General features: G+C 37.5%; 2 protein-coding genes across 2 annotated transcripts; both read left to right on the plus strand.

Annotated features, from left to right (window-relative positions):
• The first annotated feature begins 221 nt into the window (after window positions 1–221).
• Window positions 222–4188, plus strand: ptcd1 (pentatricopeptide repeat domain 1). Its single transcript, XM_056730970.1, has 8 exons — window positions 222–883; window positions 1216–1356; window positions 1521–1739; window positions 1857–1958; window positions 2043–2798; window positions 2925–3041; window positions 3203–3385; window positions 3646–4188. Exons 1-8 carry the CDS (start codon window positions 449–451, stop codon window positions 3811–3813), a joined length of 2121 nt encoding a protein of 706 aa, XP_056586948.1. The 5' UTR covers window positions 222–448; the 3' UTR covers window positions 3814–4188.
• An 818-nt stretch (window positions 4189–5006) lies between these two features.
• Window positions 5007–13302, plus strand: zgc:112980 (uncharacterized protein LOC503706 homolog). Its single transcript, XM_056738194.1, is given in 22 exon segments — window positions 5007–5067; window positions 5148–5263; window positions 5495–5600; window positions 5679–5772; window positions 5960–6116; window positions 6233–6416; window positions 6875–6997; window positions 7081–7134; window positions 7235–7354; window positions 7500–7558; window positions 7561–7657; window positions 8928–8981; window positions 9072–9114; window positions 9247–9463; window positions 9896–9972; window positions 10060–10167; window positions 10272–10352; window positions 11949–12053; window positions 12195–12307; window positions 12417–12539; window positions 12793–12841; window positions 13047–13302. Coding segments are annotated over 22 exon segments (2193 nt in total). The 5' UTR covers window positions 5007–5032; the 3' UTR covers window positions 13125–13302.
• The last annotated feature ends 113 nt before the right edge of the window (window positions 13303–13415 follow it).

Raw genomic sequence — 13415 nt, forward strand, 5'->3', positions numbered from 1 at the left:
TAATGAAAAAAAATTAAGTATACCCTACTAGTTGTTTTTCAGTGCATGTCCTACAAACGTAAAATAAAAGTACTCTGATCGTTCACTAGATGGCAGCACCCACAATGGCACATGTAACGGGTGCAGCAGTGGCTGAGAAGAATAACGCACGATAAGTCCTACTAATCAATTTTGATCATTACAATCATTTATTTTACGCCTAAATTGTTCATTTTGACATTTTAAGTTACTTACACATCTACTTTACTTACATAAAAAGCTATTTGAATCGTTTAATATGAATGTTACCTTAAAATAGTTGATTGAGTATCATATCATCCACTAGTAATGTCTAGTTAAACTTCCGTTTTTGACATCATGGCGACTCCAGGTGCGAGCATAATGCGAAGGAAATGTTAAAGGATTTCTGTAGCAGATATAGTATTTAATAAAATATAAACATTTTGTTATGTCAAGAATGTTGCGCCCTTCACTTCTGAAGGGTCTTTTGACACGAAACGGCAGTGTATATTTTGCAACATACGCCGCAGCCTGCGCAAATGTGCTCAAGTCAGCTCCTGTCTGTCCTACTAAACGAATGTATGAAGGACCTTTGAGGTGTTTCTGTGCATCAGTGCCGTTAAACCCTCATGAGAGCAAGAGTGTCACCACACATAAGTCCGATCATGCGCTAGATGAAGATGTCAGTGACGTTTTTGGTGATATTTCACAAAAGTTCTCCTCCAGACGAACCTTCCGCAAAACGAGCCCAGAACAACTGGATTTAAAATACAAAGATGCCGACGAGGATGTTGTCGTGCAAAGATTTAAGTCCAAAACGGGCCGAAGAAACACACCATATTGGTATTTCCTACAATGCAAAAAGCTCATTAAAGAGGATAAAGTAAGTTGACTGCTTTTAGAAAAACTTCCCTTCATATTTATCAATAATGTTCAGTGGTGGTGGCAATGCTTTGATATTTGTGAGTAACGTTATATTATGGTTAAATATGATTTTTACATTCATATAATATATTTTAATGCTACTAGGTACTTTATAGATAAATATTATCCAAAACATTGTTGTATTATATTGTGAAGGAGATCCCTGCTAACAATTAAATCCATTAGATTTATTTTTTAGTAAAAACATACTGGTCAGTACTTTTTTATTAGGGTACGACCTAGCTAGGGACCAAATCTTTAAGTTCTGATAAATTCTCTTTTTCTGTCTAGCTGTCAGAGGCATTGGTTCTGTTTGAAGGTGACATGCTCAAAGGAGAACGCTTAGAGCCAGAGGAGTACAACTACACTGTGCTTATAGGTGGATGTGGACGTGTGGGCTACGTAAAGAAAGCCTTCCAACTTTATAATAATGTAAGATAATAATACACACTTAAACTGTGAGGGTTCTTGATATCTCTGTTATTTTGATTTACAGATGTCCCAAAACGTAAATCCATGGACTACATCTGACTACCATCAAAACTCATGTTACAGACGATATTTAACCCTGTTATGTGTTATTGATGTTAACACAGATGAAGAAACAAGGACTTGAGCCGTCAGACGCTACATATACTGCTCTGTTCAATGCTTGTGCAGAATCGCCATGGAAACAGTCGGGACTGGAGCAGGCGTTGAAACTCAAGCAAGAGATTCTCAGGAAGAACATCCCGATGAGTGCCATTACCCGGCATGCCTTGCTCAAAACAATCGCCTTTACTGGAGATCTGAAGTCCTGCTTTCAAATTCTGAGGGTAATGTTTATTTTTATACACCTAGTGCTGTTACAGTCCACTGATGTATTTGAATTATTTATTCACTGCTATCTCTGGCATTTGAATTGGTGCGTATGTGTTGGAATAATGGTGTAGGAGATGCTTCAAAGTGGCCATCCCATAACACAAGAGACGTTTCAGTATCTGCTGATAAGCTGCGTGATGGACAAGCAGCATGGATTTAGACTGGCTTTACAGGTACTTGTTACAGTCTTATATTTAGAGATGGACAGCTTATTCCCATAATGCATTGTGAAAGATATAACCGATTCTCTTCTGTAGGTGTGGCATCAGATGCTTAAGATTGGAATAAAACCGGATACCCAGAATTACAACATTCTCCTCCGGGCTGCACGTGATTGTGGGATAGGTAATCCAGGACTGGCTTCGGCGTTACTCCTAAAGCGCACAGAAGAGTTGAACCCGAAAATCACAAGTGGAAGGAAAAGCCATAGGAGTAAAGTCAAAGACGAGACATTAGGTCCTAAGGTTTTAAACATCGATGCACTTGAGAATGAGCTATTCGTCGACTCACATACTCATAGTCCTGTCTTTCTAAAAACACATTCAGCGCCTCAAGGAAAAGCCAAAGACAGTAATTCTCAAAATAAAAACGATCAATGTAAATCTCAAGATGAGGTTCAGATGTTGCCTTCATCACCGCAGGCTGAACGGAATCTGTTAAGCGGCTCTCTGAGCTGTCAATCGCATTTATCACCACAAAGTCCTCGCCGCCCGAACCTGCTGGACCCTAGCACTTGCCATTCAGACGTAGTTGCCTTGGGGCCTGTGAAAAGCGCTTCTGACAGGCTTGCTTTGATTGGAAACCTTGATGGTTTTCTGGAGAAGATGGCGAGTGATGGATTGGAGCCCAGCATCAAAACCATCACCCTATTGGCTGATGTCATGGAAGCGGGCAACCAGTCAGTGCAGAGTCTAATCGAAGTGGCTAAAAAGCGTGGCATCAGGCTGGATGTGCCATTTTTTAACACTTTGGTCAGAAGAGTGGCCAAAACTGGAGACTTGGATGGGGCTAAGGTTAGAAAAACATAAAATCAATTGTTGATAACGTTATAGTAACATTGAAGTAATGTTGCAACAAATCATTTCGTCCACTGCAACAATTGTGTTTGGCTGTCGTTGTAAAAACATTTTTTTTCTTAGGCTGTTAAAACCCTCATGGTGAATAGAGGGCTTGCTGTTAATACACAGACATTTTGTAGTATGGCACTAGCCTGCCAGAGACAAAAAGATGGACTGCAGCTGCTGTCTGATGTGGAGGTCTGATTCTTTTATTATTCCTCTTTTTTTGCTAATAGCATGGTTGGTAGTTACCAACAGTGCCAACAAAATATTACAAACTGTATTTATTTGAAAGTGCTTATATCTGAATGTGTGGTTTTATATTATTAAACATCTTTTTTGTGTGTTTTTGTTTGCAGAGGTGTGGCCTTGTGCCAAACGCATATGTATTCAGTGCTCTGATTGGCCAGGCAACGAAACGATTGGACTATGCTTATCTGCACGAGCTTCTTCTTTGTATGCACAAACTGCAGGTGCAACCCAACGAGGTCATCATCAGACAGCTGGAACATGCAGCCCAGTATCCTCCATCATATGACAAGGTTAAAGACCATGCTTACTCTATGCTATGCATTTTTAATTACAAACATTTGTGGGTGCTTGGTGCATTTAAACGGTGGATTCGAAGGTGGCACATCCTATTCTGTTTTGTGTGCCTTATTTATAAACTATTATTTATGTATTAATAGTAAGCAGCCGTGGTAATAAAGTAGACTTTACCTTTAAAAGCAGGAAGCTTGACACATTGAGTTCAAATTTTTGAACTCAACACTGTGTTTGCTTCATATCTTTCTCTCTCCAGTTAAAGTCACGGAACATATACATGGAAAAGATTGATGGTTTCCGTGGGTTTTACAAGGAATGGCTGGAGTTCATGCCTGGACAGGAAACACTGCACCCCTGGGAAAAATACAGATCTTCAAAACAAAACACTCAGCCAAAGGAAGCCACAAAACAAGTTCCTGAATAAATACAACTTCAAAATTTTGGGTTGAAAATTTTAAGTATATTTAGATCTGAAAGTGGCCCTGTGATAGTATTGTAATAATTGTACATGTCTTTTATATACAAATTGCTCCTGTTTGATGTGTGGAAATGTTCAAAACAATAAAATAACTCGCAAACATGGAAGTTTTGTCACAACCGAATGAACTGCCTCTACTCCTACAATTTAAGAAGATGCAAGGCAGCTAATTTTAAACAGATCTCATTTTTATGCGGTTGCGCAATAACAAATCTGTGGTATACTTGTGTTAGTGTACTGTTTATAACTAATTCCTGAATTGAGATAAATTTTCCACAATAGCTTTACTTTTGTTCTCAGCTTTGAGTCAAATTTAACAGATAATTGAAACAAACACCTCAGGGTAACAACTTGCTTTTTACTTAAAAGTGCAGTATATGCGTTTTCATGTGATTTTAGTAGAATAAAGAATATGTCGCTATTCATATTTGTAAACCTGCTTAAAAGATCTATAATTACCCTAAAATTTTAACAAAAAAGATGTTGAGTGTTCAAAGGGTCCTTTAAGAAATTTCAAAATCAAGCTCTTGTGTTATGGAAGTTGTTCTTCAAACATCTTTCCTCATCGTGTGACAATATCAGCTTATTTTTTTCTTTTTATAAAGGGCATTCTCTTTACAGGCTTAAGCTACAGTGGAAATGGAAAATATTTTTATCGCATTTGTCATATGCTTTTATCCGAAGTGATTTCAATCTATACACTTTGTTGGTTCCCAGGGGTTGAACCCACAACCATTGCATTAGCAACACAATGTTCAACACGTGTTGATCCCCATGGTAAGTTTGTTGAGACCCCCCTAGTGGTCCCAGCACCCTGGTTAAGAAACACAGAGCTAACGTTAGATGATGCCTTATAATTTATTTCTATGGAGAACACCACATACTAATATACCTCACATTTAAAAACAACTGTAAGCTGTTTCTTTCTGATTATTTACCGTTTCTATTATCACATAAAAAAATGAAAAGCTTCCATAACATGCCATTGCAATATTAATATATATATATTTTTAATTAATAATATTTATTCTTTGTATTTTACTCTTAGTTGGTTCTCTAACGTTGTTTTTTTATTATAATACAAATCTGCAATACTAACGGGACTTCCGCTTTGTCAGAATCACGTGATCGGACGAAGCGCCAATTCGAACGTGCGCGCGCAGACATGCAATTTGAAGATGGATTGATGCTAAAAATCACGTAAGTTTTAATTTAAGAGACAACGACGACACGTTTAATGTTTATGATCGTCTACTCTCATCTTCTGTCGTGTTTTGTAGGATGGAGGAAAACATACCGATCATTATTTTAAGCGATGACGACGATGATGCTGATGAATCGATGACGCTCAACGATTCCTCAGTGTTGTTTGTCGAAAATGAAAATAACGAAACCGGTACGAAACGAATACAGTCACAACCATGATCACAACCATGTTTTTATTATAATATACGGTGGAAATGTCATGTTGTTTTGCAGGGGGGAACTTCATAACGCAATATAAATACCACGGTATATAGAAAAGTACCGTGGTATTGCCGGTTGAGTATTGTAGTAATGTAATGTTATCATGAACAGCAGTGTTAGTTGGTCATGAATCTGTTTCTCTGTTTTGTTCTGATCTCAGAAATAACAAAACACATTGAGCAGGTTGATGAGGATTTGGCAATAACATACACCCAGACTGGAACTGTGCTCCCACATGCAAGATATGACTGCACACTACATTTCTGGTAAGTATTATTGTAATGTCTTTCCCTGGAGAACCTTTGTTGGATCTTGTAAGTGATAATAAGTCGTCCTTCTTCTAGCCGTGCCGATCAGGACCTCTCCGGACCTCTACAACAAAATGCAACGTACTGCGATCAATGTTTCTGCTACATCTGTGACAAGCAGGTCTCCATGGTGAGTATTCACAGTTGTATCACATTAACATTCATACTTTATGTTTAAACGACATATGAAGCCCGTTCTTATCGTAGTGTCATTTTCATTCATTACTTAATTTCTTCACACGGCACATGAAAAAAGTTTTATATTCGACATCCGATTTAAGATCAAACTAAAGCAAGTCCACGTTTGTGTACAATAGTGTGAGTTCTGGACCACCCCTGGCATTTGCCACTGTAATGCACATAAGCACAGCGTTTATTGGAAGGCGCTCCGTGATAAAAGCCTCATGGGATATCTACACGAGCTCAACTTCGCCTTCGACCCCCTTGATATGGATTCGGACTTACGGCATGCCGGTGTGTTCTGTTTTGCTGAATTAAACTCCCAAGTTTTATTCTCTCTCTTAATACTATATACTGTTTGTAAAATCACCTGTTCCAGCCATAAACCTTTAAGTACGTGTGTGTGGCAGAGACATCTCTGAAGAAGTTTGCTGGCAGTTTGGCGAAGAAGTATGCAGTGTTTCTGATGGGGTGTGGGTCTGAAATGAGATCTGTGACCTGTCGGTGCAACTGTCACCGCATCAACGATAACACTGCTATTCAAGCGGGATGCAAAGGGTGTCAGAAACATCACTTGAAGGTTTTGTCGTTCGAGTACGCGACCTCTTATTTTTCGATCTATAATTAAAAATGCATATTAATATTAAATTGATTCACATTCTTATTTATTACATTATTTAAAATAGAATTTTCCGATATTATCTGAACGATCGATGGTTTATTTAAAGGGGTCAAATGGCACGAATACATGTTTTTCGATGTCTTTGGAGTGTTATAAGTTGCCCATGCATGTGTTTCAGAGAGGAGATACAAATATGCACGGTATGTGGAAAATACAGCGTTTTTTTAACCTTAAATCATGTAATCATTTTGAACCTTAAAACTATAATATTTGTTTTAGCCCTGTCATATGACCCCTTTAAAAACTTCTGAAAAACATGTCAATGTCTTATGTAGCTCTAAAGAGCCTTACTAAATTACATTATTAGATCTAAAAAATATTAAAACTGTTTGTCCCATTCACGCTGTGCTTACATTTTTGTTCTTTGTAGTTACTCTCCTGTGAGTCAGCACATCCAGATGTTTTTGCAAGAAGCAATGAAAGAGAATCCAAAGGCTTGTATCGTAATGCTGTTAGGGGCAGTCAAGATCTTCATCAGTCACAATGCTCCTGGGTAACACGTGCACGCACACTTGTGTAGATAACATGTCTTTCTTCACATGTATGTCATCTTGACACGTCATGTCTACTTTGCAGAAATACACATGCTGCTTTTGCCGTGTCTGATGCTGTGACATTGCTGCAATGGAGGTACGGAATTTTTACAAAACTGTTTTGCGTGTGTTCTTTAAGTTGCCTTTGTTTTTAGCTACGGATAAACCATCGCTTTGTGCTTTTATTTTAATTCCAGAATTATAACAAAAGTGTGGATGCTTTTAGTCAGCTGTGATTTTTCCAGTTCCTTCACAAAGCAGCTAGAGGCTTTTTACCAGAGGCTTCCTCTTCTCATTGTCTCCCCATTGCCAAAAAAGTAATGACACTACACATTCTGTTTATATGCAGCATTCAAGGCAACTCTTTAGTTAAACCTGCTCTTTTTAGAATACGACAAGTAACCTGTTCATTATCTATTCTGTGGCTACTAATTGATTGAACCGTCTTTTTACTGGCTACAGTCTGCACGTGCTGCCATGGGATGATCCCTTGCTCTCTGCCGTGATAAAGGGTCAGAACATCTCGGAGAGAGACACGTCAAAGGTCGAAGGCTTGAAACCTTGTGGGAACCTCTGGGCTTGATCGAAGCTCGAGTCTGTAGACTTCAACAACAAAACAAGTAATCTGAATTTGAATGCTATTAAATATTCGAATGCTTTATCTGTGATTTGTAAAGAATTACACAGACTTAAATGTTAAGTGCGATTCACTCATTATGATAGGGAACCTGCAGGTATACAATGCACCCTGGATTACTAAACAGCTTAAATATCCATCATTAATTCAGAACTTAAACATGCATTATTCACTTAAGTTTTAGGCATTTATGCGTCATGCTTATTTATTAAAGGAATGTTTTACCCTGAAATGAAAGTTCTGTTAACTCACCTGTGTTATCTACTTTATTTATTTTCTGTAGGATACACAGAGTAGAAATTTCAGGCAATTATTTTGGACGTATTGCAGCACCTGAAATAGACCAAATAGTACATGCACCGTATTTCTCCATGCTGTTTTTTTTGTTCTGCGTTGTACCTACACCGTAGCCTCTACGCCGGAGCTACGTGTCGGTTTTCATTTATACTTCTACGTCGTTGTCCGTGCCAACAGGCAATGACTACTGGGCATCAGTTTCCACGAGCTGCTTGTGTAACCAAGACAAGAGGCAAAGAAAAAGCAGCTAGTTTGAGAAGCATTAACAGTGATAGCGGCAGATTTTGTTGCAGATTTGAGATGTTTTATACACAAATATTTTACTTGGATAATTCATTCGGAAATGCCTTTAAGTAAACATGACTTTAGTTTTTTAACCTGATGGAGGGGTTCAAACAGACCAATCCCAACGCTGGCGAACCCGCGTTGTGTTGACGCGTTGTTACATTTTTGGAGAGGTGCGCGTCAGGCTGCGGCGTAGGTCCGTCACGGGATAGCTTTGTGCAAGGAAAAAATTGAAAAGTCAATGTTGTCTAATTGATTGTCTTTTATTTGTGGTTAATTTTTGAGCTTGACAACCATTGACATTGTGAGGCATGAGCTGTTTAAAAAAATTAACAAATGTGAGGTAATAGTGATAGAATTTACAGTTTAAGTGATAGTTTACCCTAAAACCTATATGACTTTCTTCTGCAGAACACAAGGAAAATATTTTGAAGAATGTTGTCTTTGACTTGCATTGGTTTTTATGTCAATACCATAGAAGTGAATGGGTTGCTGTTCGGTTTCACAACATTCTTTAAAATATCTTCTTTTGTGTTCTGAGGAAGAAAGAAAGTCATAAAGGTTGGAAATGACAAGAGGGTGAGATTATGAGAGATCGGTGAGTTAGTTTGAAATGCCTTAATTAAAATGTAAAACATGTTTAAATCCTTAATTTAGTTTTTGTGTTTTAGGCATCGTGAGCTGGCTCGGTACCTCAAGGTTGTTAAAAGTCACAACATCCCCCAGTGAGTGTCACAGCATAATGTCAAATAACTCCGAAAACTGTTATTCTTATTAGCTGTGACGTATTCAGTTGATATTTCTTTTGTGTTTAGGCTACAGAGACTCAAAGACTTTGTTCCTCTCTTTCTGTGCAAGGTATGATGGAATAAAATCTTCTTTCATTATTTTTACATTAATGTAAGCATTTTTCTGTTATCATAAAACATTCAACAAATGGAAATGCATTGGGGCATCCAATTAATTATTTGTGTTTTTGTATGTGTACAGGTTGGAGAATACAGTGCTGCTGTTAATGCTCTGTTATCACCATTGCCCCATTCTCCTTGCACCGCTTCCAGACTCACGCCTCCACAGTTCAGAGCTTACCTCAGAATTCTCACATCAGGCCACGCCCCCAAGATAGAAAATCCTCAATCTGATTCAGGAAATGTCAATACAATCATGCCCGACCATTTGTTGGCCACTGAGTGGACACCTGTTGAAGGTACAGAGTTGTAAGCGTTCTTATTTGCATATTAAAATCTACCATAAAAAATCTATTTCCTCAACTTTGTGTTGCAGAGGACTTTTTTCAAGTTTGTAGCTTTCCTGTAGCTCAGTGGTAAGAGCATTGCGTTAACAACGCAAGGTTGTGGGTTCGATCCCAGGGGATTGCAAATACCTATGTAAAATGTATAGGATAAAGCAATGTAAATCGCTTTGGATAAAAGTGTCTGCTAAATGTATAATTCAAGCTGTTGAAATTTGATTCAACAGAACACAATATAGGTAGTATCATTGCTTTGTTTTTAAGTGGAGTACGACATAAGGACATTTTCTTTATCTAATTGTAAATGAGCAACAATTTCACTTAAGTCTGTGATTTTCTGTAACTGTGCTGGCACACATAAGCTGATTTTCTCTGCCTTCACTCAAGGTTCAAATTTAAAGAGGATGGAGGTGCTGAAGTTTGCTCTGAGGGTTCTGGACTGTAACAATGCTGTTTTTGCAGATGTAGGTAAAATGAATGGTTCATGTCTAATATTTAGGAGAGCAAGTGTCTTTTGTCATGGCATTTGTGTCTGCATGGTTTTGTTGTAGACTGAGAGCTGGGTGTATTTACTCAGTGTAGTCAGTTCCAGTCACATCACTCAGGATGGACTTGTTGTAGCTGCGTTCTATGAGGAGCCTGATGTCAACTTTCAGACGGTGAGTGTTGTTGTAAAGTGCTTATTGTTGGGTGTGGAGAGGCTTTGTTGACACACTAATGTGAGGAAACAGAACTAGTTACCTGGTAGTGTGTTTTTGTTCAGGTGACCAGAGGCATCGCCAATTCAATTCTGAAAGAGCTGACAGCCACTTCTCGAATACAGATTTCCAAGACCTTTGAGAATGTGAGTCATGTTTTTCTTTCCCTAAATCTTTGATTGGGGGTTGAGCACTTGGACTTAGAATGACAGAATATCAAATTCCATTATCGGATGTAAAACCATCATTCTATATGTATATTTTAAAAAGTGGCGAATGGAATGACTGTGACTATTATAAATTACATCAAGTGATAAGCGCAAAATGTACTCCAATATTTTGAAGAACCAGCAAGATGTGAGTTAGTTTTGTAAAATTCCACTAGCTGTGAATAACATTCTGTTGGAATGTCCTGGTTTAAATGATACCAGACAGCGTTTTTTTTGTTAACAGACATTTTTTTAAAGATTTATGCTAAAAGGAGTATCTTGTTTTTCTTATCAAGTATTCAAATGAAATAACTTTTATGAATACTATTTATTTTTCACTGTGTAGTAGTATATTTTTGCTGTACGTTTTCTACATTGTTTTAAGTATAATAGTTATTGTATATAATCTTTGCTTGTAAAGTTTAATTGTATCATGAATACGTTTTTTTAAAGTGCTGATATGGCGTTAAAAAAGCAAATCAATTGATTGGGGGTTGACATAACATTTGTACAAAGAAGTAGGTTGCAAAATGGGTACAAGAAGTTCAATTTGAGCTAAAATAAATAAATGGATATAAAGTTTATTAACATTGATTTAAGTATTTAAAAAAATGACGTCTGGCTATTTTATTATTTTCTACCTTTTGTAAATTCAAGCGTAACTAAAACAGATGTTGCTATTTTTTGCATCAAATCACAAATACAGCTTAGGAAAGATTAAAGGTGCAGTTTGTAACAATTTTGCAGTAAAATATCCAAAAACCACTAGGCCAGTGTTATATATTTTGTAAGGCTGGGTAGTTACTATATCCCAAGTGTTTCCTACTTCTTGTAAATCGTGAGAAAATCGCCATTCTAAACAGTGACACGGGGGTGTGCAGTCGCCTGTCAACAGTATCATATCTGCATTACCCTTTGTTACCGCCTTCACTGACGTATTAACCGAATAACAACAGTTTCGTGGACAAATCTGGAAGTAGTGTCTAGCAAGCCACTAGCTTGTTTCCAGCAGTCACTTATTTATGGACCACAATTATACACAACATTTATAAAACTTTATTACTTTACCTCATCCGCTGACATGATTTCTCGTTCCCGTCTGATTGGACGCCATCAGCAGTGGAGTTGTAGATAACAGATCCCATCATTCCACGCTCCTCCGCCGCGGCATCATCAATCTTCTCCATTGTTGTTGTGCGCCCTCTAGTGGCGTTTTTTTTTTAAACAATAGATTTTAGAGACTACTCTTAAGTTGTTTTTAGTTTTTTTGAATGTAGTATTTATAGGTACAGTATGTGTTTAGGTGTCATTTATGTTTCACTCTTTGATCTTCCAAATTCCAAATAAAAATATTGTTTTTATCTGCATTTGCAGAAAAATGGCTGCCGGTGATTTCAACATTTCAAATATTATAATAAGGCTGGTCAAGATAAGTCTATCGACCATTTGCTTAGATATAGGTCATACCTGAAATATTCTGTGCAGTTTTTTCTCATTGGTGCAGAATCTAATGTCTGGTGTTCGTCTTTTTAGGGCTATCCTGACCAGGCAAGGCTATTGCTGGCCACTCAGGCATTGGTACTGCGAATATTACACTCGCAATTCAGCCCCATCCTAACCGTCATCTTGTCTTTCAGGGTGATTTATTTTTTGTTCACACACCACAACTTCTACTCAAAGTTTACACTCTACTTTGTTGTTTAAATTCCTAAATAATGTTTAGGAATACAGTTCTTTTCATATGTTCATCTACATAATCACTTGTATTTTTGCATTCAGTTCAACCGCTGGGCTCTTCGCACGCTGTTCTTTGGCCTTTTGGTGAGACCAGACGTGCTGCACTATCTCCTGTGTTGTGTTGTGGAGGAACTGTCTCACGACCAATACCAAAGGTACGGCCCAACACACATATTATGGAATAGTGACTTAATTTTGTTACAATTTGAGCTGTACTGGATTTGACTCAATGCTTTACCAATTAAACTTGATTCTTTGTAATAGCAAACGGAGTGAATCGGACCATTCCCTGATTTCCTACTTCCTCTGTCTGTTCTTCCTGGAGAACGACATTGTCCTAACTTCCAACACGTATCCCACCAACACACTTCTTGCTACATGGAACGAGTAAGAAGCCACAGTCAATGTTACCTCACACATGCTCTTCATTATTGTCTCGTTTGTTTACATTACTAACAGTATAAAAATCATACAGTTAGTTCTAGTTGACAACAGAATATGGTTTGGACACTTAAAAATAAACAATTAACCTAAAAAACTACTGGGAAATGACCCACGATGGCCTCTTGAATCTAGGGATTGGATAACTGTTGAAACATACCATGAAATTAAATTTAAATGGATTTGTTTATGATTCCAGAGTGCACTTCCCTTGGCAAAACAGCTTGAGGACGTATCTTGAATGTAATGTAAGAATCTCTTCCCTTAATTCATGTCTTGATGTAATCTAACCTGTAGACTCTATTTTTTATGACGTTTGTTGAGTACATCACACCATATCCTTTGTATTACTGAAGATTTGTGATTGTATCGTCTCATCATAAATAATATTGTGTACTTTTTCAATGAAAATGCATTTCCAATCTGCAATATCGATTTGTCTTTCTCTTTCAGATCGCTAGTCTTAGTCAAGAAAAACGCCAAATTCTGCAACAAATTCAAATCAGAGCGTCTTACCCACATCCTGAATAAGAGAATGTTTTCTGTGATGCGTTTCGTTAAGAATATTATGCTTGGCCCAAAACAATTTGATGATGATTTTATGCAGGGAAGATTTTGATATGATATTTTTTCAGTTTTGGCCTAAGAAGGCGCAAGAGCTGTTCCTGATGTAATTAAGTGTTTTTGTTAATTGTGTAGTGAGCTAGTTTTGTTACAATTTTCAAAGCTGTTAAAATAAAAGACTTTATTATACATTTCACAATTTCAAGAAAAATCCTATTTGTCAAGTTTTTTCCAAGTTTCTTTTAGTGGTAGCGGTTT

The sequence above is a fragment of the Triplophysa dalaica genome, chromosome 2 (assembly GCF_015846415.1).
Source record: "Triplophysa dalaica isolate WHDGS20190420 chromosome 2, ASM1584641v1, whole genome shotgun sequence".
NCBI lineage: Eukaryota > Metazoa > Chordata > Actinopteri > Cypriniformes > Nemacheilidae > Triplophysa > Triplophysa dalaica.